The 26374-nt window shown below is 46.9% G+C and overlaps 1 protein-coding gene and 1 long non-coding RNA gene across 5 annotated transcripts in view; one reads left to right on the forward strand and one right to left on the reverse strand.

Annotated features, from left to right (window-relative positions):
- LOC135896209 (uncharacterized) overlaps nucleotides 1–26374 on the reverse strand; it is a 224891-nt gene that overhangs the window by 26007 nt on the left and 172510 nt on the right. For 2 of the 3 annotated variants that reach the window (XM_070523634.1, XM_070523635.1), the window contains one exon: nucleotides 23654–24040. In XM_070523634.1, the coding sequence (XP_070379735.1) occupies nucleotides 23654–24040 (387 nt within the window). Of the gene's footprint in view, nucleotides 1–15965; nucleotides 16697–19961; nucleotides 20238–20819; nucleotides 21054–22043; nucleotides 22507–23653; nucleotides 24041–26374 lie in introns of those variants that run through there. The other variant, XM_070523636.1, reaches the window with a different exon arrangement.
- LOC135896237 (uncharacterized) overlaps nucleotides 3190–26374 on the forward strand; it is a 44360-nt gene continuing 21175 nt past the window's right edge. Inside the window, exons 1-3 of one of the 2 annotated variants that reach the window (XR_011507974.1) lie at nucleotides 3190–3425; nucleotides 3555–3659; nucleotides 11845–12020. This is a non-coding gene — a long non-coding RNA (uncharacterized lncRNA). The remainder of the gene's footprint in view (nucleotides 3426–3554; nucleotides 3660–11844; nucleotides 12021–26374) is intronic. The other variant, XR_011507973.1, reaches the window with a different exon arrangement.

Here is a 26374-nt window from a genome sequence, read left to right on the forward strand (position 1 = left end):
ACACCACGGAGGAAACGCTGGCGTGGCCGCAGGTGCGTACCCTGAGGTAAACGACGCACGATTTAGGCCAATCGGTGCACTGGACGGTTCTGGAAGACTTGGAACTAGTCAAACCTTCGATCTTCAAATAGGTTGGGATGTGGTCGCTACCCCATGTTTCTAAATCAGAAAACCAGTGCACTCTTCTCGAAAGCGACCGTGACACGAAGGTTAGGTCCAAGCAGCTGCCATGCGCTGATCCACGCAGATAAGTAGGGCTACCATCATTTGACAAGCAAAATTCCCGTTCAGAGGCAAAGGACACCAACGTTCTGCCCCTAGAGTTAACTTTGGAGCTTCCCCATAGGTAATGGTGGGCGTTGAAGTCACCAGTGAGCACCCACGGCTCTGGAGTAGATGTCAAAATTCCCCGTAGGCGCTCACAATCTAGACGGCTTGTTGGAGATAAATAGGCTCCAAGAATATTAAACGTGAGCTTTTTCTTCTTCACTGTTAAGCAAACGTATTGATTCGCTTCGTCAGGAGGCACTGGGTGATGTACATAAGTCAAGTCACGGCGTATAAACACAACAACCTTGCTGCACTCTCCGTGGGTAGAGGACATAAAGCACTCATACCCGGACAGTCTGATGGGAGCTGACAGGTGGGGCTCGCAAATCACGATAATGGGGAACTGGTGCGTAAAAACAAACTGTCTAAAGTCGGACATGTGTGACTTAAGCCCTCTGGCGTTCCACTGCAAGACAGATACATGCTTGACTTTCTCTTGAAACGACGGCATCGCTCGGGCCATGGTTTTACCCTAGAGCCGCAAGCACCGGACTCAAGGTGTCCAGCACCTGCAGTGCGCTCTGTGCCCATGGGGTTTTCATGCTGCTCAGTAGAATGCGCATGGCGTCCATAAGTGACTTCAGCATCACTATGAATTGGCGATCCTCAGTCGTCGTCTCATCCGCGGTTCGTGAGGTCATTATGGGCGGCGCACTTTGGTGTAAGTCAGCAAGCAAAAAAAAAATATACGATGGCTCATAGCCCCGTAAGATTCACGGATACTCATTTTACGTGGGTTAGCTGCGATGACACCACACCTTCGGTCGTTGTCGGAGATTTTAATGTGGACGTGTCGGGGCTGGAAAAAGAGTGGTTTACGTGTTTCGTGTTGCGCACATATATCGCTTGAGATGTCACACCGATGCGGCCCACCCGACCACCCAGCGGTGTACGTGTATCGATTTGGCGATATGATTTATCCAAGAATGTGTTTGCATTTGCGACTATGCCGATCAGTGTATATCATAGCGACCACAAAGCCACTGTTACCGATGCAATAAAGTATTTACTACAAGATTTCTTACCGGGATGTTTACACCTCCACTCGTCATTCACCTTTACAGGGCGGAATGAGCTTGAATATTTTGTTGTTGCTCGAAGGCTGCTCCGAGACGTAACACACGAAGGGCGTCGATCTCATGTATACGAAAAAAATGCATTTAATTGGAGTTAGTGGCAGATTCGTTCTTTGGATATTTTCACGTATAACACGTTGTACTAAATTATGTAAATACCACAAAGCCCCTCCCCCTCCCTCCCGCTGAACTCGGGGGAAGAATGACTTCCATCTCCCCGATTCTCCCAGCATTTTTAGTGGCACTCGGACAAATTGATAATAGTAGAAGCTTTCGTTTCCTCATCGGAATAATACGACATAATATCGTAGCGCCGATATTTGATTTGATTTATTGATTTCCATTTACACACACACATGTACAGAGGAGTGGTAAATGGAGGTGGATGAGGGAAAAAAGCCGCACAGACGCGGCTTGAGGTAACCTCACCCCCTTAGGTACAATATGGCTGCATGGGGTTACACATCAAGCGCCATATAAATTACATTTATCTAGTGGCCATAAAACATTGCAATTATATAATATATGAAATAACAGTGAAATGTTTCCACAATAACAATGCCAAACACACTGCGGCATTGAAATAAATAAACGATATACACTTGGTAACAGACAAAAAAAGAGGAACATAACACACATTACTAATCACTAACAAACGTGCTCTGAAGTGAAAGCAATAGAGTTTTAAATTCTGACAGTGATAAATCCTGTAAATTGAAGCCTGCTCTGTCGTATAAATTCAGTAATCTTGGAAGGTTATTACACAGCATTTGACAACCATAGTTAGTTCTAGAGCGCGGAACCTTCCAGACTTCAGGTGTACGAATGGAATAACGGTATGAATTGACGGATAGATTTGCAAGTTCTACAAGTAAAGTATTGTTACGTTTGGTATTAAAGTAATACTCGCGTAATAGTCTGCAGTTATAGATTTTATGGGCTGTCGCAATGTTGTATTTCTTGAACAGGTTTTCAGTATGGGCGGCAAACGGTACATTAGCGATGACACGTATTATTTTCTTCTGCATACGAAATAATTTACTCAAGTTACATTCAGTTGTGGTGCCCCATACAAGATGCCCATAATGTATGTGAGACACGAATAAGGCATTATAAATTAATAATTTTACAGAGACGGGTAAAGTATATTGTCTGTAATTATTATTAGCGCTATATTTTGAACGTATCATGGCCCCCAGAACGTTTACCCCTCTTTAACTGTCGTTCAAGCTTATTGATGGTCTCGCCCATATTACTTGAACAAGCACACAGAGCATAGTTCAACTTAAATATGGAGCTTCCAAGGAGCAACTACGCAAAACACCTCTTGTGTAGCGTTATTAAACGGAGGGGCTGCTAACACAGTTCTATAATAGCTGTGAGAAATGAAAATCCATAACAAGGAAGCCTCTAAAAATAAAGAAAAAAATGTACTGAGATATTCACGTCCTAGCTTTCTTTGAAAAGGAAGCCGGCGCAAACAGCTGACACGCCGGGCTTACGAATATTTCGGCATCGTATGGTGGTAATATAATCTGTTTACGGATCACAATAACTATGAAAAGCAAACAAACAAACAAAGAAACAAAGCGAGAAAAAAACGCGTGTGCAAATAAACAAAACAAACGTAGAACAAACAAAAGAAACAGCAATTCGAAAATTCGAGAAAAATTAAACCATAAAAAAGCGGATTACATCAGGACGATGTCTTGATAACATTCTGGCTGCCACAAACCCCACAATTCTGACTCGTAAAGCGCAAGAGTTAACGTGTCTTTTAACGATCCTCGCCGACTATAGAACGATTTGCAGCACAAGCACACAATTGTTAAGCTCCGGGAATTATAGCTGCAAGGGCGTTCAAGAGAATGGACAATATACGCCGACTTCACTCTTTTTCGAGCACTTGCTGCCTGTCTTTCAAAAACTAATAACCCTCGTCGCCCGGTGCACCATTACGACGACTAAGGATCTACAACATCGTCTCTCTTCTCGTCTTCGTATAGATTCATTGGTGGAGTGAGTATCTTGGAATTCCTGTTTCTGAAGGTTTTCATGTACCGCGTATTAAGTACATATCCTCGTAAAGAACATGCGGTCTCGAAGCCCTTGACGTGGTCACGCTATTTGAGTAAGCCTTACGCGCAGGTCTTGCTTTGCCCGAAACAGCAACTATGGAGAAGAAATTCGCCGCTCGCTCGTCCTGGCACTGATAGCCATCGGTCTTCTGGCAAGCCTTACACCGGAGAACGGGTACGTGTTGACAAAAGTTTTTAGTCAGTTTCGTTCCGTGGCCTTTGTTTTTTTAAAGCGAATTAGGCTTCCTTTGCCTGTTCCTTAGAATTTCCCACTGCTGCTCCTGCTGCTGCTGTTGCGCAAATCGCGTCGGAGGGGGGGGGGGGGGGGGCGAGGAGTTCAGAGCGTGTATATAGATGACAGGTGCGAGTACGTGAGTAAGAGAGGAAAGGGACCGCTAGAAACTCGTTTTCACCCCGCCGCGTCGAATGTGCACAATGCCCTCTGGAGCAGTCTGGGCGTCGCCGCTTAGACTCTTGACAGCTGTAATTATCCCTGACCACCCTCAAAAGCATTGCAGGAAATCCAGCACTTCTCTTTCTCTTAACGTGCGAGTCCAGAGGGGACGTAGATAGAACTGTAGAGAAGAGGGAGGAGAAGAGGTAGTTGCCATACAAGGGGGAGGGGGGTGAAGGTGACGTGAGAAGGCAAGGAAACCCTACTACTATACGACAATGGTTGCGGGGAAAGTGGATAACCTTAAGTTCGGGGTACGGTACAGTATGTTCCTGCTATGTCTGAAAAGTAAACACGATGCAAATATGTCAAGGGGACAAATTACGCAGGGCGCGCAGAAGCAGTGTCGCATTAATTAATGCGCACCGCAGGGCCCAGACGACAGTGTGGAAGTGGTCCACCGTAAAACACACATCTTTGTGCCCGCCGCGGTAGCTTAGCGGCTATGGCATTGCTAGAGGAAGTGGAATTGATCCCAATCACGGCAGCCGCCTTTCGACGGGGCCGAAATAGAAAACGCATGTGCACTTAGATTTTCGTGCACGCTAAAGAACATCACGGTGTCAAAATTATTCCGGAGTCCGCCACTACGGCTTGCCACCTAATCCGAGTGGGATTTTGGAACGTAGAGCCCCGTAATCCAATTCAAGTTTAGTACTGCCACAATGCGATGTGGAACGTGAGGAAATTACAACACTCAACCATCTCAGAGGTTATAAAATGTGGCACGCAACAACGCCTCAAGCAATCACCTCTCCCTCTCTGTTCTGTGTACTACGCAGAAAAACAGCAGTGGTGCACGCAAGGTAACGTTTAACATCAACTCACGACTGTCGTGTTAGCCTAAACGTCGAAAAAGTTAAGCTTCAGCCGTTCACATCACGGCTAATTATCGTCATTCAAAGCATCCACAACGGAAAGCTTCGCTTACATCGATTCCCACAGTGCGTGAGATCTGCATAACTTATTTGCATAGTACTTGTGAGCAAGGCGAAGGAACTGCAAAATGGAAACTATTAATTATTTTCATCTACACTAAAGAGGAAAAAAGCGGGATGAAAGAAACTTTCGTGTTCTACACCCCGGATTATCAACACAGTGCAAACATTCAATGAAAGTAATATTACAACTATAGCCTAAAAGTTCTAGCCTAACTACTGTAAAATAAAGTTTATAGGTTTCCTCACAGTCCTCGAAACTGACACAGATGTTTCGTCTAAACGGGAGTGTGGAAGGAAGCAGCGTGTCTGACGTAGGAAAAAGCTGATTGGTAAAGGATGCACGAGAGCACTGGCTCAAAGTTTCTGAACACTCTCGCGTGCCCTGCCTGCAATGATGAACCGTGACCCAATTCTTGCCAACGTTTTTACACACGACACTCATTTACAGCCTAACAAAGTCATAATGAACAAATTAGGCGCATGACATGGTCAGCTGATTTTTGTTTGTTTTAAGCGCTCTCTGTAAAGTGTAAAACAAGAAATGTAAATACATCGACAGCAGTAAAGGCAAACTGTGGACGCAGATGTCGTTCTTTCAGTGTGCGATCATCATGACGGATGCTATTTTCTTTTCTTCCGTAGTCTGGTGAGAACTTTTTCGTGATTATTCTTGGAAAGTTCACTATCTTGTAAACAGCGGTTAGCAAAAGAAATAGCCATTGCGAATCGTCATAGATGCCCTGCTCACGGCACGTGACTGACTAATTTGAATAACCAAAGTGGAATGTTTGCTTTCGCGCGTTCCTTCGGCCACGCGGTTTGGAGCGCGCTCGAAGCCTAGGGTGTCGCAGTAGAACTGCAAGGACACCATTCCTTCTCTAACGTAGTTTATAACTACGTCAGAGATACGTCACTGCACACACAACCTGGGCCACACATGTTGCCGCTTCAGGGACACTCTCACGGTGGACTCGTTGCTAACGGTGTTGCCACGTTGCTTAAAACAATGATCCCGATATGCCGATATTAAATATTCGCTAGAGTCCTCAATAGTGTCGCCAATGCGCTAGAAATGTGTTTACAAGAATAGTGTCAAAGTAGGGTACGAAATAAGAATCGTCAAGTAGTGCAATGGCATTTTATAAATCATGTTCCATAACCTTCTTAACGAATACCTATGAAATACCATAGGTTTCACATATGGTTGTTTATGACCACATGATACTCTTTCATGTTGAGGTAATCAAACATGCGTGTATTTATCAGGGAGATATCATCCACCATCACAGCCGAGGCATTTTCAGATAAGAAAGAGCGCAACCAGATTGATCGACAAATAGCTACTAATCGGTTCTGACGAGGAATATCACTTCTACAATGACTGGAACTCCCAGTCATGCCATCACTCCGATTCACTTTGTCGCATTCACTACGGAGTTTTTGTTTATGTTTTCTTTAAACTATGACACGTGGCAGGCAATTTCTTATGGTATTTACCATCCTCCATTAATATTACCGTAATAATAGGCCGACATCCGAAGTGGCCATGTGCTGTTGCCCCCGAGGTCTCCAACTAAGGAAATACAACTAAGAGTTGGGTTATTTTGTCATGGTTCATAATGATGACAGACGCATGAAAAAGAAAGAAATCATGAATGCATGACGATAGAAAACAAAAGAAAGACACCAAATGGAAAAGGGACTGTCCCTTGTCTTATGCGTTCTTGTTTTTCTGTAGGCCTAATTTTTTGTCGTAATTATTCATCTGCGGCCAGAACCACTACTACGACATCAGGTTGCGTATTTCCCTCTACTTTGTCGCAAACGAGCAAAACAAAAGACGTAATCTTGGCACTTCATTCGAAGTCACGTATCCGCAGGCTTTTTTTTTTTTCGTAATCGATTTCTTTTCGCTCGCTTGCTGGTTACACAAAAAACTCCGAGATCTCCCATATTTGTGTAATCATGCAAGGGTTGACTGTCAAATGAAATATACAAGTACATTGAGCGAAAAGTAGATTTATAAGAAATGCAGAGAGTCCTGGCCCGAGGCACATTCTTCTAGCCAGCTACTCTACACCAGGGGCGGGGAGAAGAGTCAAGGAACGATGACGTAATAGGGGAAAGGCAAAAACACGTTATCGCACAGGTCTAGTCATGGCCTAGAGCCTAAACGCGTACTTTCTGGAAATAAAGTAAGGCTCGAAGTTAGTGTTTAATAACAAATGTACAGCCTCATAAATAAATGAATGAATAAATAAATAAATAAATAAACAAATAAATAAATCCTATATAAGCAGTTTACGAGAAGATATATACGAAGTATCTATCTTCTTGCTCGCAAGTCGCTTTGCCAACGTTTCGGCAAGGGGACTTGTCTTCAATCCCGCAACTGTTTTCGTTGGCATCATTTGCTTACGTAGCTCACTCGCATAGACGAGTAGGATAGAGCAAGCCGGAGAAAGGCGAAGGTGAGGGAATCGTTAAAGGCATAGCGCGTGAACGGTCGTTACGCATGTAAGGCCAACAGATAATGAAGCCAAGAGCAGTTATTTGTAGTTTTAATTGAAATTTAGAAATGACAAACTCAAGGGAAATGAAAGGGGACCGAAAAACAAGCAACTTGTCGCCGGTGGGAGCCAAACACAACTTAGACATTACGTGCGCGTCACAAAATTTGTGCCTCGGCGGCAGCAGTACCCGCGTCCCCATCCTCGGGTATTTTATATGTGTACGCGAACTAACTCCGGTTGTGTTAGCCTGCGCCACTCATGATCCTGAGGGCGGATGTGGGACGCCCTTGTGACTGACGCATCACGTAATCCGTTTACATTAGGAGCAGACAGCTGACCCATAAACCTTCACATGCCACCTGAAGTAATCAGTCATGTTGAAGTAGAGAACCTCGCCATGAACGAGAAGGGAGACCAATGTTCATTAATCCCGATCATGTGGGCCCAATAGATGACGAAGCAACGGGAAGCATAGCAAGAGTTATTTGTGGCTTTAATCAAAGTGCAGAAATGACCGCCCATTTTCATTTCCCTTTAGCTTATCATTTGGTCACTTCAATGAGAACTACAAATAATTTATGTGCTTAGCTTCATTATCTGTTGGCTTCAAACGGTTGATAATAACTAAAAGAGGGTCCCCTGCTTACTCCTCACTTACTCTCGCTCGTACGCGTAAGAACGCTTTTCTAAAGCGAACAGTTTGCACTACTGGCAGCGATTTTGTAAACGACGCGTGCAGTTGCCGCGGCCAGTACTAACAAGTTGACGTGATCTTGGGCGCTGCAATGGGAAGCTCTTCTAATCGGTTTCCATTCCAATTCTGCAACTAGTCCTCCATGAGAGGTGAAAAATTTTTCGGGCTACCTCCCACTTCGCCCGTCTGTCACGCGATGTCACGTAAATTGCAAGAACTCTCATCCTAATATGATGTGTACACACTGATTAGGCATAAATATATCGAAAAAGAGCAAAAAAAATATTGCTGATTGTACGCCGTTGCCATCAGCCCTCCGCTTTCAGCGAAACTTTTGCGGGCCGCGCCCACTACAACTGTCAGTGATGCGATGGCGCAAAACCGCGAGAACTCGCCCCGTCCAAGTGACGTGCATGCCCTAAAGACACATTAATGTACCGAAGAAAAAAAAATTGTTTTGGAATAGCCTGAGATTGTCTGGTTCCGTAAGAAATATTAGATGAATGCACACCCACTGCTCAGGCACTGGCTACTCGGAGCTACCAGCGAGACTGGATTTCTCAGCGTATAATAAAAATAAAAATTGGGGGCTCAGTGCAACGTTGTCCAGGCCTTTCGGCACGTACAGGATATCTGACAACGATTCTTCGCTGAGGACAAGCTTTAGCGGTATTTTTTAACCTTGCTTTGCATAAGTAGCGATTTTCGGCCAGCCACCGCATGCTAGAAGCAAGGGGAAGCGGACCAATTGCAGACGCCGTCACCACCCTCCCCATTCGGTTGTCGACTTTCACTGCGCTAGGTCGGACCCACCGAAACCCTCTGCACTTGTGGGCGCTCATCGGCTCTAGTGAGCCATAAAAAAAAAGAAACCTGTCAAGGCAGCCAGCGCTATTGGCTTTCAAAGAAAACAGAAGTGATCTCCTATAAACCATGAGAGCATTTGGTAGGGCTGTTCAAACAACGCTGCAGGCCGCCTTCCGATACTTGCGTTGGCGGTTACGTAAATTTGACGTGCGGAGATTGGAATAATAAATGGATTGCAATAGTTTTCCGTTATAGGGCCCCTTATAGGCTGCTTATTGGGGAGTATAGCGACAGCGCTAGAAAGGCGGGGTAAGATAAGACTCGCTACGCAATTAAAAGGGTTCCAGTAGAAATAAGAAATTCCGACTTGCTGATTCCGAATCCTAACTTTTGGATTGAAGCTTATGCACGTCTTATCAACGCTACAGATTTACTGGCGTGTGCTTAAGCGATCAGTGGCTGACATTGCTTGCGCCTCTCACTACGTTTGCGCTCACTTTAAAAGCAACGACGACACCTTTTGCGGGAAATGAGTGGCTGCTAATCAGAACTTTACAGTTATTTTTTTTTCTTTTGCTGAAATAAAAGATTTCAGTTGAACGATTACTTAATGAAGCATTTCTGCAAGCAGTGCTATTTGGTGCTCATCTAATACATTGCTTGTTTCCTCCACATTCAACACAGGGGTGCATTGGCGGACGGTGGCTCTAAAAGTATGTACGATGACGATGACGACAGATTCTTAGTGATAATGACGACAAATTTTCACAAATCACCGCTTCCAACACGTAAATTGACGGTTATACTTCCCTCTGATCTTAACGTCATGCCCTGTAGTTTGCCCGCAGGCTTCCTAGAATTGAGAACTTCATTTTTTTTGTTAAAAACGGCGGAACAGTTCTGTGTCACTGGTTGTAGCGGTCCGTAGATGTAATGACTTCGCCAAGTTATGGCCATAACGCGAATGCAGGTGGCGCCACGTGTAACAGACAGGTAGTGCTAGTTAGACTGTTGTGGGAAGCAAGCTCTCCCTTTAAAAGTGCCCTAAAAAATAAATCTTCAGTGAAGCTTTTGACAACACATTTCCCACCCAAAAACGACATGGATCATAATTATAGACAGGATAGGCTTCGAGTGCCACGGAATCACCCAGAACGGCAGGTTCAATATTCATGAAGTTCTTGACACTATAGACGAGACGTCATTATAGTCGTCAACGGAAAAGAAAGAATTAACGAACGAATGAATGATGTCATTGAACGAACCAAAACAACTGACGGGCTATAGGTGTGGCATAGTTGGCGGCTGCGGATAAATGTCAAACACTTGGGGTTCTTTAAAGCCCATGGAACTTCGAGTACGCGTACATTCTTGTCTTTCGCCCCGGGTCGTAATGGTTAAGTAAGGAATAAATTTTATTAGAATTGAAATAATAATTTCGAAAAATATTTACGCGTCGTTGTGGGACTTAATCCCGATTTCATCACGCTATATTGTGATGCTCTATTCAATCAGACACATGCTCGTTTTATGGCTCGTTGTGATAACCTTTCATTGACGAGCGTTGCCTACGGATAACATGCCACAAAACAATTTGGGTGAGAAAGCGTGACATGGCCCATTGAGCGAAAACGTCGGTGGCGCCTGTAGCAGTGAAACGGCACCCAACTTCCCTTCGGCTGCGACGCTAGGTCACGAGCGTGCCTCGCGCTCTCGTACCCTCGCTCTCGGAGGCCTGTGTTATCCGCACATTCCTTGTCTGTGCAAGCTCTAACCTGCGCACTAACTACGCCTCGGTGAGGCCAAATCAGAACGTGCCAAGCATCTCAGCGCGTTCGCTTGTCCGCAAGGAGTTCATAACTCGAAGGACCGTTCAGCAGCGTTCAGTTGGATATTTATGCTTTCGTATTTACAACTCATAACTAACGCTTACGTGTACTCGGACTTTCTTCCTGAGTGTCGGTATCGAGTACGAAGTTCCTGGCTAAATGTATTCGGCCAACACTAAATGATAGACAGTAAGCGTGATGTGTTGGTTTAGATTGGGAACACAGGAAATGTATTTCACGCAACTCGCTTTCTTTTTCGAGCACGGTCGGAGGAGACAGACCGATGCAAGATCTCTGGCTGAGGTGGTCTGACACATGTGATGTAAAGAAAATGAAATCTGCACATATGGTTCACGTATTATGAGAGCTGTCTGTACAATGGCGTAGCTAGGTCGTCTGGCACCCGGGGCCCTTAGCTCTTCTGTCACCCCCCCCCCCTTCGGGTGTAGTCGGGGAAGGCGAGGATATCGACAATTTTCGGGTGCCTTCAGACGCATAAGACACCCCCCCCCCCTCCTGGCCCCGTGCACCCGGGGCCCACGGCCCCCCGGCCCCCCCTGTTGCTACGCCACTGGTTGAGTGTCATCAGCCAAACATCGCACCATTCTTGTACCCGTCTTCACTCGTCTGTTATTGTGGAACGGTAAAAGCCTATTTATTTATTGAGCTGAAATAAAACGCTAGCTTCGCTGCAGCTATTTACTGTCAAATTTCACTTCAATTGGCATTGGACTTTCATGGATTCAGTGAAATAAACTGTACCGTGGACTTTTGAAGAGTGAAATGCTCAGACTTCATACACTTTGTCCACGTCTGTTGCACACCTCATTGCTTCCGCCTATGAAAGGACTCCTCAAGAGCAGCAGATGCTCAGGAGGTATCAAGTACGACGTCATTTTGAAAACGTCGCATGACGACTTCGATTGCTTCTGTGATTGGCTAGCGGACTAACCCCGGGCGGTTCGTGTGCCTTGGTTGCCAACTTTTTTTAATTTGTGTCCTACTATAGTAAGCTGGGGTTAGCGTTTACTACACCAAATATTGTGTACTTTGGTTCCTGTCAACTAGGCAAGCTATGGGTCAATGATTACTGCAATATACAAGTTCTCCTCACTGTCTCAGAGGATGTGACGATCTCCTGGCCGCTCCCTCACCTTCATCGTGGGTGGAAGTGCTGCTTAGCTCCAACCCGGACCTGCAACTCCGAGCCGTGGAGCGAGCCGAAGAGGTCGCCGTCACGCATTGCCTGGTGGTCATCTGGCCTTCCTGACGGGCCCATGGATTTGCTTCCCACTCAGGTGAATAACGTTGTGTCTCTCTCTCTATGTATAGACAGGCTCATTGAAGAGTCAGTAAGGTTTCGCTGCTAGGGTACCGACAGTGGGACACTTTATTTATACACTTTACACTTTATTCTCAATTTATGTATAGGCCCTGTAGAAGTTTCTGTTAGCATTTAGTTGCATAATGCTTCATTTTGAATATTTGCCTTCACCCCCTTTTGGTATTTTGTTAGATGCACTTTTCAATCAACGCAGTGTGGTTAATCCCACCTGTGGGTACGAGCCATGTTTTGAGGCAAAACTCTAACAAAAAGGCACATCGATTTTACTCCATTTTAGGAGTAACTGACCCCTGACAAGCAGTTTCCACCCTTCGGGGTGTAACTTGTCCCACAAGAATAATTGTTTGCCCGCATTTTCTTTCTTTGACGTTGCGAGCCCAGTACTTACAAGTCACGAACGGCATGTGCATTATCAGCGTGACATAGCATTCTTGACAGGAAAGTAGCGGGCGCAGCGTTTTCAATATAGGAAAGGTAAGCGAGGCAGCTGACGATTATTGTTGTGCGACAAATGTACACCCCAAAGGGTGCAACTATTTTGAGAATGCTTGCGGCTTCTCCTTCAAGGACTACCAGTGGCCCTTTTTCAATGGTCTTTAAGGGAATAGCGGACATACTATGCTCATCAAATAAGCAAATAACAACGTGAGCTATTTATATGCTGCTAAAATAATTTTTGAGCTGAGAAAACAAGAAAATAAAAGCGCTCCAAGGCAGGACTCGAACTCGAGTTTCCCAGCGGCCCGGTGTTGATGAGAGACAATACTGAGACCATGGTAAACATTTCAGCCCAGGTGAGGCATGAGGCAAGAGACACGGCATTTTGTATATGCTTTGCAGGAAAAGTCTAACGTTGCATGCTTGCACTTGCAAACATATATGCGACTACAAAACGAAAGCCCCCCATTATTTTTAAAACGAACTTAAGAATAGTGACTGGCCGAGCTTTTTGGTACGAACACATACTTTAGGAAACAGCGCAAGTAACGGGACACAGAAAAGGGGGCACACGACACAGCCGCTGACTTCCAACAAGAATGTTTATTGCGCGGTCGCGGAATATGTAGGCAGAGAAGCAAGAATGAAAACATAAATGGCGTGATAAACGTGAGTAGAATGACTTGAGCTTGCAGGTGGGCGGAATTTGCAGATCCGTGGTTTTCTTAGTTTAATAACTGGATGGATGGCTAACTAACGCATGAAGGAGCGCGTTGGATGATGGCAAATGCCTCGATAATTTCACGCGTGCGCTTGTCAGCGTGCTTTTGGATGACGGTGACCTTTCTAAAACAAGGGATGCATTTGCAAGACCTGCAATGCAGGGCAAGATTGCTGCTGCATTTTTGTTTTATGTTAGCGTGTTCCCTGAGGCGATCATTAAGGCAGCGTCCCGTCTCGGTCGACGAATCTGCATAAGGAGTTCAACTCGCCTGGGCCTGAAAACACAACCGAAACACCCAACCTTCAGGCGGCCTTCTTCAGTCTACACTATGGGACATCCCGTGCAAATCGGGGATGACAGCCATTTTTGAAGTATTGATCTCGGTATTGCGTGGCATCCTCCATCGGTGCATTTCCGCTAACATGTCTGCTGCTAGCTGTACACGGAGTACGCTCCGAAAACCAGCCCGCAAAAGCAGCTGACCCTGGCCTTCAAAGGCCACTTCAATCTCGTGCACGCACGATCTTTGCAGTGCATTACGGAAGGCGGCTTTTGCGATTCCCCTCTTCACTAACCTAGGGTGAGCCAACGAAAAAGGCAAGATGCTTTTTGCTGAGCGGGATGCATACCGCCAGCATACATGTTCTTTCCTGAAAGAAAGATAGAACGTCCATAAAACGCAGGGTGTTGTCCTCCGGTAGCTCCTTTGTGAGGCTGATACTCTTCATAGCATCTACAAAAATGTAGATACGGACGCTGTCACACGGATGCTGATTGCCTATCCCGTCTCCCTTCGCCTCACACTAAAGCTGAGGATGATGACTTCGATGACTACCTAGTTTCCATCTCTTCTGACTTTCCAGACTTGCGTACCTTCGAGAGCGAGGAACGTTGCGACCTTACCTTGAAATCCCTACGGGCAGCTGCACGTGAGCCGGCAGGAACAACACCGTTTACTTTTCGTAATGGTTTGCTGTACAAAAAAAAATTACTCGGCTGATGGTCCCCCATTGCTTCTAGGTGTGCCCGAAAACCTGCGCCCTGCTGTCCTTCGTCCCATGCATGACGATATCACGTCCGGGCACCTTGGCTTTGCACGCACACTACACCTACTTAGAGATTTTTCTGGCCCAAGCTCTGGAAAACAACGAAACAGTATGTCGCCAGATGTACTGTTTGCCAGCACCACAAGCAAACGACGACGACCCCAGCAGGCTATTTACAACCAGTTAGGCCACCGACGTTACCCTTTGAAAAAGTCGGCAACGACTTGCTAGGCCCGCTCCCAAATACGTCAGCTGGCTACCGCTGGATTATAGTATGCGTAGATTATCTTACTCACTACACGGAAACGGCGGCACTTCCATCTGCCACTGCAGCAGATGTCTCTTCATTTTTGTTGCATCCTGTCATACTCCGTCACGACGCTCCCCGTGTTGTAATCAGTGACCGTGGACGGCAATTCACCGCCGACGTCGTTGAAGAACTTTTACGGCTTTGTGGTTCTGCATATTGTCATTCCAATCCTTACCACCCGCAAAGCAGTGGCCTCACGGAGCGGACGAATCAAACTCTTACCAATATGTTATCAATGTATGTCACTGCTGACCACAAGAATTGGGACGCCGTCTTACCTTTTGTAACGTACGCGTACAATAGTGCCAAGCACGAAGTTACTGGATATGCGCCGTTCTTCTTGCTGTACGCACGCGCTCCCCAGACCTTTCTGGACACTGTTCTACCTTTATCGTGCCAAGAAGATCCTTTCATCGCCCAAACTCTGTGTCGTGCTGAGGAAGCACGTCGACTGGCGCATCTTAGGACGTTGTCCTCACAAGGCAACAGCAAGATTCGCTATGATGCGCGGTATATCTCCGTCAGCTTTTACTCCCGGTGATTATGTGTGGTTGTGGACACCTGTTCGCAAAAAGGGATTGTACCCCAAGTTTCTCGCCACTTAAACCGGACCATTCGTTATACTCAGCCACTTGAATGATGTGAACTATGGCGTCGCCAAAGTGCGGCAAGTAATCGCCGTTCACGGGCGACGCAAGTTGTTCACGTGGCCAATGCCATCACAGGTCCCTTTAACTCGCTCAGCGAGCTTCGTCTGCCCCCGGGGAAAATGTCGCAGTCGCAGCACTGCGCGGCTGAGGCAGAGAAAGAAGAAGTAGAGTGCGCGCGTAATTTCGTGGTACTCTGCGCCGGCTGGGCCTAATACCTTGAGAGTACTGCATTAAATAAATAAATAAATAAATAAATAAATAAATAAATAAATAAATAAATAAATGCGTTCTAAGAACAACTGCAGTCGGGGCAACTCCATTTCAGGGAGTAAATTATTGTCTCATATATTTAAATCTATTTTCGGGAATTCTTTTTCACTACGCACGCCGTGCAATAAGCTCACTCTGCTTGTGCTCGGAGTGAATATGCTAAACACTAAAAAAATTACACCCTTTGGGGCTTACCTTGAACCCAAACAACAATCTTTACCTTTGTGCGTGCGTCTCCTTTCTTTAACACTCTGCGCTCGGTACTTTTTTGTAATAAAAACAACAACGACATTTCAAGCTAATACGCGCATACCTTTCGCGACCGGACTGCAGCTGGCGCTCAGGAAAGGTGCGCACAAAAAAAAAATCATGAGCCGTACCACTCTGTGAAGGTGGATGACCAGCGAAGCTGTGTAGCAAATGACAAAGAGGTGACGCGGAATTTCGAACAAAGGTATGAACATGTTTATGTCTTGATCGGTAGTCGTCGGCACGAAAGGCACGCACATACATTTATTTTTATACTTTCGCGTTCATTCGTGTTACACATTCATTACATACATTCGTGTTTTCATTTCGCGATATACTGAAGCAAGGAATCTGAGACCGAAATCACCGTACCGATAGGCATGTGGGCCAGTGCCGTCAGCGCCTTCGCACAGGGAGGGGCAGTATGGAAACGCTTGCATGATGGGTACCATCAGAGTCAGCTGTGGAAATTACAGTGGCACAGCTCGGCTTGCCATTTAACACTCCGGTACTGCAGTCTTTCGGAGCTTCTGTGCTTGGGCACTCACGCAGGAATGTGTGCATCGCCATAAAAAAAATTCATAATTGAATCAAACCGTTTTCATTGTTGACCGTATTATTCATTTTATTCCTCCTTTATTGCCTCATATATATTACATATACTTTTTTATCGAATGACTGTTTACTAAATTGTTTTGAACTTTCCTCGCTTTTATTCATGAAAATTATAGATTTTTATATGTATTACCTTAGCACTATGCACTCTTGCCCAATCTCCGTACGTGGTTATGCGCCAAACGCGTGAAGATCATCATCACCATCATCAAAAGAATCTGAGACCAAAATCACCGCACTGACTGGCAGTGGGCCAGTACCGCCAGCGCCTTCGCAAACGGAAGGACAGTGTGGGAACGCTGGCACGATGAGCACAGTCGGAGCCAGCTGTGGAAGACGACGAAAAACACGTGAGCAGTGGCACGAGCCATTGCTGATGATTATAGTTTTTGCTCACACACATGAAAATTTCACGGAACCCTAGCCGTAAACAGCTTCCCTGTAAAAGTTCGGCAGCATATTACACTTCTGTAACACGTTAAGGCTAAAGCCTGTTCACCTGGTAATGCAATAAGTTTATACGATCGGAGGGTCAGTCTTCTTGCAAGACATATAGCAAGCCACAGTGTGAAGTACACGTGTGGCGCTTTAGGTCGACCCCCTCAACGACACATGCGAGCACTTAAAGCACTGCCTAAAGATGCAGCATGCTTGTCGCCAGTAAGCGTTACAATTGCGTAACACAAACCGGACACAATTACGCTGCATCCTCTTAGCAGAGGAGAGCGGCACGCCTTGCTCCCGCCACTTCGCACGTCGCGCCTCGTTTGTCGCCTGGCGAGCATCCTCGACCGTAACGTACTCCCGAGGCCTACCGCGCAATCCGTTATGCCGCGGGCCAGCGCCCTCCATCGCCGTCTCTCTCGCTTCGCAGTCGACTGTCGCCACAACCGCCGCCGCCGCCGCTGCGTGACGTCAGCAACGGAACACCTGTCTGCGCGCGCCGCTCGTTCCACCCTCCATCGCCCATCGTCGCTCGCTCGGAGAAGGTCACGTGGTCTTTTTTTTTTGTACTGCTCGAGTAGACGCTGTGTTTTTTTTTTCAAGGCCATCGCGCAACCAGCCATTCCGAAATGCTTTTGTGGGATAAGCCCAGGGCCGATTTTAATGAAATTCCTGGCGTTTGACTGAAAAATTAAATTCTAGTGACTGTTAGAAGTGGAATTTCGATTTATGGCCTTATTTTTTTACAAGAATCTTTATATAATTTTGTGTTTAAAAACATGGAAGCCCTAAGTTTACAAATTTGTCCCTCTGCGTCAGAAACAGACATCGCCGTTCTGTAAATAGCATCCACCAGAACATCCAAGGCGGGCAAATTTGATACAATAATTTGTCTGTTTACAAAGGTTTTGCGAAAATACTACTCGCATATTATTGGTGTACTTGAGAAAAATGTATAATAGATACATTTTTTTCGCTTTAGATGTGCTATTAGACGCAATTTACAGAATTGTGATATCGTTTTGCATTGCTGAGTTACGGAGTCGTGAACTTTATAGTTCCGTTTCCTGAGAATTTGCGATGTTTCATATTTAAAAAAAAACGAACGGCCTAAATAAGAAATCCGCTTCCATCAGTCAATAGATTTTGACTTTTTCTTTTAAATGTAATGAATCCCGTCAAATTCGTTGCAGTGGCTGTTGAGAAAAGCTATTTCTCCTTTCCTATGTATTTATACAGGAGCCCCCGAGCTAAATCTTTTGTAGTCTGGGAACAAGGTAAGCATCAAAGTTTGCAAACTCTTCTTACAGCGTACAATAAGTTGCGTTAAGTGGAGTTAAATAAGACTCAAAGCAAGCAGTTACTCTTGAAGAAAGAAAGAAACGTTTCCAGTACTCGCTTTGTTCTCGGGGTTTATACAAGACGATTGCAGCACTGGAAAAGCGCGCGCAAACGTTGACAAGTTTTCCTTCGTCCGTATCCTATCCGTACAGTTTCTCGAAAATTTTCTAGACGGAGTTCTGGCGTTAGTGTCTACGGGAGCTGCCAGTGTGGTTGTTCAGCCATCGTGGGAATTATATTGAGAGTATGCATTGATTTGCTTAAACCTCGCCCTTCCGACTTTGAGACTTCGCATGTTGATTGTTCACAGTTTATATCACACTATAAGTTCAAGAACTCGCAATGATTATGCAAGCACGCAGAGACTTAATGCCTTCCGGCGTTTCGAAAAATAATTTTCGGCGATTTAGACACATAAGCCCAATAAACGAAGCCACAATTATGAAGACTTACGACACGATTCGGCCTATCAAGGTAGATTATCTAAGAGGCGGGCATTAATTAATGTCCATGTAGCTAAATAAAATATTTACTAAAGCTAAGCAGTAGTGGAACCATGCCTGCTTAGCCCAAAGATAAGACTAGTGCTACTCTTGAAAGATCCGTTCCAAAATTCTAAAAAAAAAACGCATTGGCCTTACAGTTAAGCTCATTTCAAACTGCTTGACCTACGCATGAACATCGGCTTGATAAAAAACAGATAAATTAGTTGCGGCTAGGGCCGCACTTGCCTGCTTCCCACTGACGTCGGCGTACAATCGTTATCGCGCTCACATACGACTGTTTCCAGTATGACTGCATGAACATGATAGCGATTACAGATAAAATAATTGATAAAAAATGTTCTAATGCGTTATTTCGCGTTGCCATTGCAGGATTGGGCATTCCGACCAGTAAGCCTTCAGTTGCCCAGCTGAATAGGTGCTATAAAAACTGGCTGTCGGTCTCTTTAACGGGCCGGATATTAGGGAAGTGGTGCTAGTTTTACGATTTCTGATAAGCAAACATGGCTTCACTGCTGCTCAACTTTAATTTTGTAATTGGATCATGTGCCCCAACATTAACAATTAAGAAAAGGAAGGTAACACATCCTTAAACTTATCCACCTGTACATAGCAATTATTCGGGCAGGCAACGCTGCCCTAAAAGTAATCCACTTGAACAGACCTAAATCCGCTGTGTTTCATTGGCTATTCCAAAGTTTCGATCTACGATATACACTAAACTGAATATTTAACGACGATGACGCGTACATGGAAGAACCAGGTACTAACGCACACGCTTTTCCTCACGTCCTTAAGTAACAGCTTATTAATTGAAGCACGTTCCGTACGGAGATTGAGGCAAAAAAGCAAATGCGCAAGCAAAAATTATAAATGAATCAGGAAAAAAGTTGAGCTGCATGGAACGCAACATCTTTCGTACGTTGAAATCTTGATCAAGAACTGCGCTTGTCCCTATGCGCCTTCTTTTGTCGCAACTTTTAATCGCGCTACCGTACTCCCCTTGAAGATACATTACCCACAAGCCCACATTGCAACCCCCGTGAGCTCAGGCGAAGTATTAAAAAAAAAGAGCGCAAAATTGTACTCATATCGCACGTTATTTGCAATTCATAAAACTCTGATGCAAAACACTATGGGCATACAAACGAATGGTGCCTCTCGAAGGAACTCGGCAACCACTGTTCCATATTTGGCGAGATATATCACGCCTGCTCAAAGAAGGAGCACTTGTCGGCGCGGTTCATGGGCGCATCGGGTTTACAGGAGAACGCGCGGCTAAACGCAGCCATGTTGCTCAGCACCTTGGGACACAGTTCACAACGGCCGCACAGGCTGCGGCAGAGAGTCACGAAGAAGAGCATGTCCGGCGTCAGCGAGATGTCCTTGCTCACGGCGTAGCGTCTTGGCTCGGCCGCTCGGTGTTCCTGAAAGGCCCGGTACGCGACCTGGGCGGCGGCCACGTCCATGAGCACGGAGGATCTGCCGCCAGCGCACGAGATCTTCTTCTGCAGCTCTTCGCGCGTGGCTCTCGACATCCAGCTCCTCACGGTTCTGTTGGAGTCCAGGAACGCGCCCTTCTGCGATGTTGATGTTTTGTGGAGCGTGTAAGCAAGCGTGGCCTCCGAGATGGAACAGCGCTCGTGATCTCGGGGGTTGTAAGTGTGTGCGCAGAGGGAGTGCGCTCAGGACATTGCCAAGGTCTAATTGGCACACGGCGTTGCCACGGCCTCTCTGACTGGCTCAAAGTACCATCGTTGCAGAATTCGATTTTAGGCGGAATCTATACAATAGCACCCTCTGAGACCGCGTGAGAAAAGATGGTGTTCAAGTTACACCCTCCCCGTGGCGGCATCCTCAGAACATAACGAAATGAATCGCGAAGGCATTAGCTTTCATATATACTGGGTCTATTCTATCATCCGTCCCTGACAGTCCCTGACTGCCCATACAAGGCGGTGCTTTCAACCAATGAGCGTCGCGCAGTCCTGGACGGCATACGAGACGGCCAATCGAAATGGCCCGCTGAAATGCCGGAACCGGATTGAAGGGGCCAGAGATACGTCATGGCGCCCCGCGAGCGTGCACACGGTGCCCACACACGACCTTCGCACGCGCACCCGCGGGGTGTCGGGCAAGCGCGGCGGAGGAGGAAAACCCACCTGCGGGTCAAAGCCCCTGACCAGCTGCCTGGCGACGGCCCAGCCGAAGGCCGCGTAGTTGACCGAAGTGGGCGCGTCCGTGTAGAACATGGGCGGCGCCGCCACGGCCAGGTGCAGGTACACCGAGTTCCACCAGTAGTCGTACTCCACCGGGAACGAGTACTCGCCGTGGCGGTGCAGCAGCGAGTCGTTGAGGGGCCAGCCGGGGAACGTGCGGCGGTGCAGGTCGGCAGCCTGCGCAGTCATCGCCGCTGGTGCAAAGGCTGTGCACGCATAATCGATTCAGAAAAAAGGTGCACGGCACCACAAACGAAAAGGTGCAGGGGGGGTGCCAGTTATGGTGTGCCGGGCAGCGCCCACTCGCTGCAAGGTTCAAGGGTGCACTGCCGCGGGTAGTGGCACGCTAAGTCCCAATTTGACCTTGTCGGAGCTTGAAGGTCAGATTTACGGAACCAGGCGTTTTCTGGGTTTGCACCTAAAAACGTAGAGCTATCGCTCTAAAAAATATTTTCCTAATTATGCTCCTTGTGGCAACATGTCTTGCTTGTAAAACGCGGAATTTCAATAGATGTTGACAAGTTCGCTACAGAACATAGAGTTTCCCTGCGACCTCTGTAAGGATAATATGATTTGCAGAAGCACTGTGCGATGTCTTCGACACTGGCTGTTAAAACCGCGATAAGAGACGAAAACCTCAATCAGCGATAATTTACGCGCTTTCCTCTGAACACGTCTCTCTGTGCGCGATGGTAACAAGCGGCAGGGTAAGTGGTTAGAGTTATCGTATTGGATGGAGCCTATCTAGAGGGAGCCTATATAGTAACTCTAGCAGGGGTCGGTGGATAGCGCCGCCGAAGAGCGGTGGAGTCGGTGGAGAACATTCCATTTCCGAAGACCGGGGGACAATTAGGTACGCCTATTTTCCTTATGTCAAGCGCTCGGGCGAGATTAAGACAATTCTTTCCGTAGAGAATTGTCTTTAGGTCACTGGTTTCAGGACGAAGATAATATTTTAGTTTGGAACAACGATCCTTTTTTTTCGATTGACCCAGCACTTATAAAAAAAAGGCAATGTCACTAAACTGTTAGTGGACTACGGCTGGCTCGGCTCTCTTTCAGACGTGAATGGCAAGCGCATGGCGTTTTTGCGGGTGGAGCTTGTTTGTATGTTTTAGGTTGTCGCCGACTATAGCTTTGCCAATGTTTTCAATGATGCCCGGTTACCTGCATCCAGCCTTTCAGTGGCGATGAAAATTGCGTGGGGAAGGCGTTCAGGTACTTGTGGATGGCGCTGAGAGGCAGCATCGGGTTGAATCCCTCGGCACCGAACAGCGACCAGAACGGTTCCAGGTGCAACCGCTGCAATATGGCCACCGCCTCGATTCGGGCGGCCGGATCTATCCAAGGCACCGCATCGGAGAGCAGCCGCTGGGTGGTGTTGCGCAAGTCTTCGAAGATGGCGTTGACGGTGCTCAGGAAGGGCGGCTGCAGCTGTTCACCGACCCTCCACACGAAAAGCCACTTCTGGAAGCGGCTCTCGGTGAACGAGTAGCAGTTGCGGGGCCTGAAGCGATCCACGGCTTCTCTGTTGCCGAACGTGGCGACGGCGGCGGCGTACGCGTTGGCGTACGAGTAGTCCTCGATGAAGCGCCACGCGACCTGCTCCAGGATGGCTGCGTTGCTGAACCTTGAGGGCAGAATGAGGAGGAGGAGGAGAAATGCGTCATAGAAAGAACCTGCGGCAGGGCTATAGCTATACGCTTTAAGTGGATCATTCAGTGGTACCACAAGCATTCCCGGATTTGAAGGTCGTTGCACGCGTAGTTTCTTACGTCTAAAACTGCCTGCTCCGTCAATATCACCCACAGGTTCATGGAGACTTCTACTTGCGCAGAGTATATAGTGCACAATCTCGACCGGCCCTCTTTTGGAGTCGGAGGCTCGCAGAGCCAGAGAGAGAAAATATTCGGGAACACCGATGAACATAGGCGGGTAGCTAGAGTGCTCAGATATCTTTATACCTCAGAGACCCGGAACAATGGAAGAGCTAAGGAAGGTTGGCAATCACACACACTCTAAAAGAAGCTGAGAGAGAGATGGTAAACTTATTGCAAAGGATGAAAATGATGAGGATGATGATATGAGGATGTTCAAAGTCTTTTACATAGACGGCAAAGACAAAGCCAAGAAATAATATTTTTACGATAACACAAATGGCAGTGCCTTGCTTTAGGGTGCCCGAATTGACTACTTGAGCACAAGAAACACAGAGGAGCAAGTATTTGCAACATGGTGACACCTGGGAGTGCTGCAGAAAAAGAAGTTCACAGACGATTCCGATACTCCTTAATACGACATTTGAGCGCAGTTCTATACGTGTTTTCATTTCGCGATATATTGGCTGGTGCAGGGATGTTTCCTTTCACTGAAAGGGAGGGGGGGACCTAAGAGCGCCACGCGTGTAATTCACACTGCGGCTCGTTATGTCTTGCAAGAAGTCTGGCCCTCGATTTTACAACTTAATTCATTACCAAGTGTGCAGCAGGCTTTCGCCTTCAAGTGTTACAGGTAATGTAACATGCTGCCGAACTTCTTTTTATATCACTGGCACTTCCGGTACTTTACAACTCAGGAACACTATGCGAATGCACAGCATTGAAGAAATAAAGTGCACGCGAGGTTGACGAGCAATTTGTATTGTGAAAAAAAAAACCATTAAAACGAAGTAGAGCGAAAAGTGCAACAGTGTAATAAGGTAGTCTCGAAAAAGAAAAGTCGCCGTTTTTGAGAGCTCTGATGTTCCGTTCCCCACATAAGTATGAGACACGCAATACCTCTCGAAGAGGTTGTTGGTCACGGTGCTCACAATCTTGTCGACGAGCAGCAGTTTGTCGTCCGGTGAGAGGCGGTGCGGGCGCAGGTGTTCATTCAGGTAGTCCAGCCAGCGGCGGCTGCTCACGTTCGGAGTGAGCTGGTCGAGGTGGGCTAACCGCAGCTTCATGATGACGCGGTTGGAGCTCGCGATGCCATCGGTGACGGCGCGAACCCACGCGTCCTCGTCGGCCACCAGGTCCCGCAACTGGGCCAGCGGCGTGTCTCCGGCCCCGTACAGTCTGTACATGGAACGCACGTATTCTAGCCGCTTGCCGTAGGCTTTGGAGTAGTTGAGCCACTTGGCACGGTGGACGCTGACCTCGCTGTAGGCCATGTGTAGGCTGTACCTGCACTCAAAGGGTGGAGTCCGTGCGTATAGGAACGATTGGGAAACCTGGGAGAACTGGCACGAAACGCACTTTTACCGTGAGTAAAATACAACGCAAGCGTAAAAACGTATGCGCAATACACATCCCTGATGCCTGTCGGCTGCGGATGAGAAGCGGCTTTTCAATAAGACTTTTATTGAGGAAGTTCACAGGGACCGCCAAACGTTAGTAACGCGACAGCATTAAGGACCCCGTGCCGCAAAAAATCCGATATCGGCATTGGACGGCGCCTAGCGAAAAATATTTCTGAGCCGCTAACACGCAGGTCATCCGACTGACGGAGAGGTGTTGCTACGTTTTGGTGCACGCTGAGCACTAGCCTCGAGGTCGTGGGTTCTGTTCCCAGACGCAAGAGCAACTAATTTAATTCCTGAAAGTACCATGCGTCAGAAAAATCGTAAGGTAGAATCTAAACACAATTTACAGGCAGGACAGCATCGGCCTGTAATATGAATATACGAGAAGACATATTTCTCTTACACGGACACACAAAGACATTTTCCAACGTTTCTACTCTTCATAGGGGGGTCATGGCCTCCAAGATTGGCGCGAGCCAATTTTGGAGGCCATGGAGCGGCGCGTCCGTTTCCTTGCGACACCTCCAGATGGCACTCGCCTCCGCAGCATTGCGTGTCATTTCTAGCAGAAAGCTCACCTTCGTGAACAGCATTGGGCGCCAGCGTTTCCCGTTAAACATCACAGTTACATAAGCTGCAGTTGCCGGGAAGCGAGAGGGATCTTCGAATGCTATGGCGTTCACTCTTAAACGCGGAACTCAAGCGTCCTCAAATTTTTTTGCGTATAAGGGGACATACGAAAGAACACACACACACACAAACACACACACACACACACACACACACACACACACGCACGCACACACACATACAGGATTGAAATGACCTGGCATAAAGATTATATGCTATGCTTAAAGCCAAAGTGGGTTAATCTGTGTGGTAAAATTTGTAGAATAAAGTCGAATGCCTCTACAGCGGAATCACCTGTACAACGAAGGATTCATTATGCCCCGGTCGACTTCCTATATTTAGCATAAAGGCCTCGACAACAAAGACCACTACGACGGCTTTGCCTTTACAACGAACAAATTTAGGCGCCCCCATAGTTGAAAGACTAGCTCGGAAAGCTGACCCCAACTTGTCGTTCATCCGAGGGTGACACTCGCGTCGAGTTGCGACCAAGTCACGTGGGACCTGGTCGCTTTTTCTCCTTGCACTCTCTTCGCCGTCGCCGTTTTTCATCCCCCGCTGCGCTCCGCGTTTGCTCTTTTATCCTTCGCTGTGCTCGTTCGCTTGGTTACGCCGAGGGACGGTGACGCTCAACGCAGGAACGGGCGCATAAGAGTGGCCCTCTAGAAAAGAAACACTGCTTGTCTCCGCGCAACGTGCAAGGGCTAGATTTGTGTGTACTACGTCACACATTATTTAACGAACTGTGCTTGGTCACAACTTGATGGGGGACAGGCGAGCGTTTTCTTTTAGCAAGGTCACCGCGATAAACTGCATAGTTCAATGCCCAGTAAGTTTGAGGGACTGTTTTAATGTGTGAAGCCGGACCTTTCCTGCCGGCTTCGTTGATAAGCAAAAAATTTGGAGTCAACTCACACCGAAGTCCAACTCTCTATCTCCCATATAGCGCCCTCCCCCCCCCCCCTAATGAGAGCTTATCAAGGAGTACCCAATATCTATGTAAGTCTCTATAAATATATTGATATCGTACTTTGGCACATAATGATCTAAACTTTTTGAAAGAACTCGTCCACAACCTTAAGAAAGAAAAATGAAAAATACACTCGTTTACTGCCTTTGAAAGTAGGCAAAGGGTTCTACAGAGATTGTGGCGTTCCCCGTGCATGTCCGTCTTGAATAAATGGATTCTAAGGTTTTAAGTGCCAATAGCAGGATTTGATTATGAGGCACGCTGAATTGGGGGACTTCGGGTTAATTCTGACCACCAGGTGATCTTTAACATGCCCTCAATGCGCGGAGACACGGGCGTTTTTGCATTTCGTCTCCAGATCTCGCAGTGCCAAAACAGAACGCTCACCGTAATAAGTACGACAGAAGTGCTTCAATAGTTTGTCCACTTCGTCCAGTGTGGGATGAGACTAAGTGCCATTGGCCTTTGTTGCGATTGATTTTTTGTTGTCACGACGGTGAATGAAATCGCGAATTTAAATTGAACAATGTGCGCGGTCACGGCGCTGCCTGGTTGTTACTCAATAATGGTAACCGGAGGTAGCGCCGCGGTAGCCCACGGCATAGGATGCGCATG

This window comes from Dermacentor albipictus, chromosome 8, assembly GCF_038994185.2.
Source record: "Dermacentor albipictus isolate Rhodes 1998 colony chromosome 8, USDA_Dalb.pri_finalv2, whole genome shotgun sequence".
In the NCBI taxonomy this organism is placed as follows: Eukaryota; Metazoa; Arthropoda; class Arachnida; order Ixodida; family Ixodidae; genus Dermacentor; species Dermacentor albipictus.